General features: G+C 68.8%; 1 protein-coding gene across 1 annotated transcript in view; it reads right to left on the bottom strand.

Moving 5' to 3' along the window:
- FERMT3 (fermitin family member 3) overlaps positions 1–404 on the bottom strand; it is an 11,887-nt gene that overhangs the window by 2,604 nt on the left and 8,879 nt on the right. Inside the window, 3 exon segments of the mRNA XM_014538199.1 lie at positions 54–178; positions 271–320; positions 392–403. Of these exon segments, the coding sequence (XP_014393685.1) occupies positions 54–178; positions 271–320; positions 392–403 (187 nt within the window).

Here is a 404-nt window from a genome sequence, read left to right as displayed (position 1 = left end):
GCACTCGGAGGAACAGGCGATGCACCCCCCCCACCGGCCAGCCCCTCACTCACCCTTGAGGTTGAGCTGCTGAATGGGGTCCCCCGGGGCTTCGTCCTGGCTCTTGTAGTAGGACAGCGTGGTCTCCTTGAACACCACCCAGTGCTGGCGGTACCCTTTCAGGGTCAGCTTCCGGGGCCTGAGGGCGAGGCGGGGTCAGAGGCCACCTTCCTCCTCTCTCCCCGCTGCCCCCCGCCCCCCGCGGGGCTGCCAACTCTGCCCCCCACTCACCGCAAGATGCGGAGATGGTCCTTCAGCTCCGGGATGGCGGTGAGGCTGTCCTGGGGAGGAGAGGGGTCAGCGGGCCTGGCTCCGGCTTGACCTGACCCCGCCCTGACCGAGCCCCTCTCACCAGCACATCCGTG

Source organism: Myotis brandtii, unplaced genomic scaffold, assembly GCF_000412655.1.
Source record: "Myotis brandtii unplaced genomic scaffold, ASM41265v1 scaffold187, whole genome shotgun sequence".
Lineage (NCBI taxonomy): Eukaryota > Metazoa > Chordata > Mammalia > Chiroptera > Vespertilionidae > Myotis > Myotis brandtii.
This window is presented reverse-complemented; position numbering and strand designations above follow the sequence as displayed.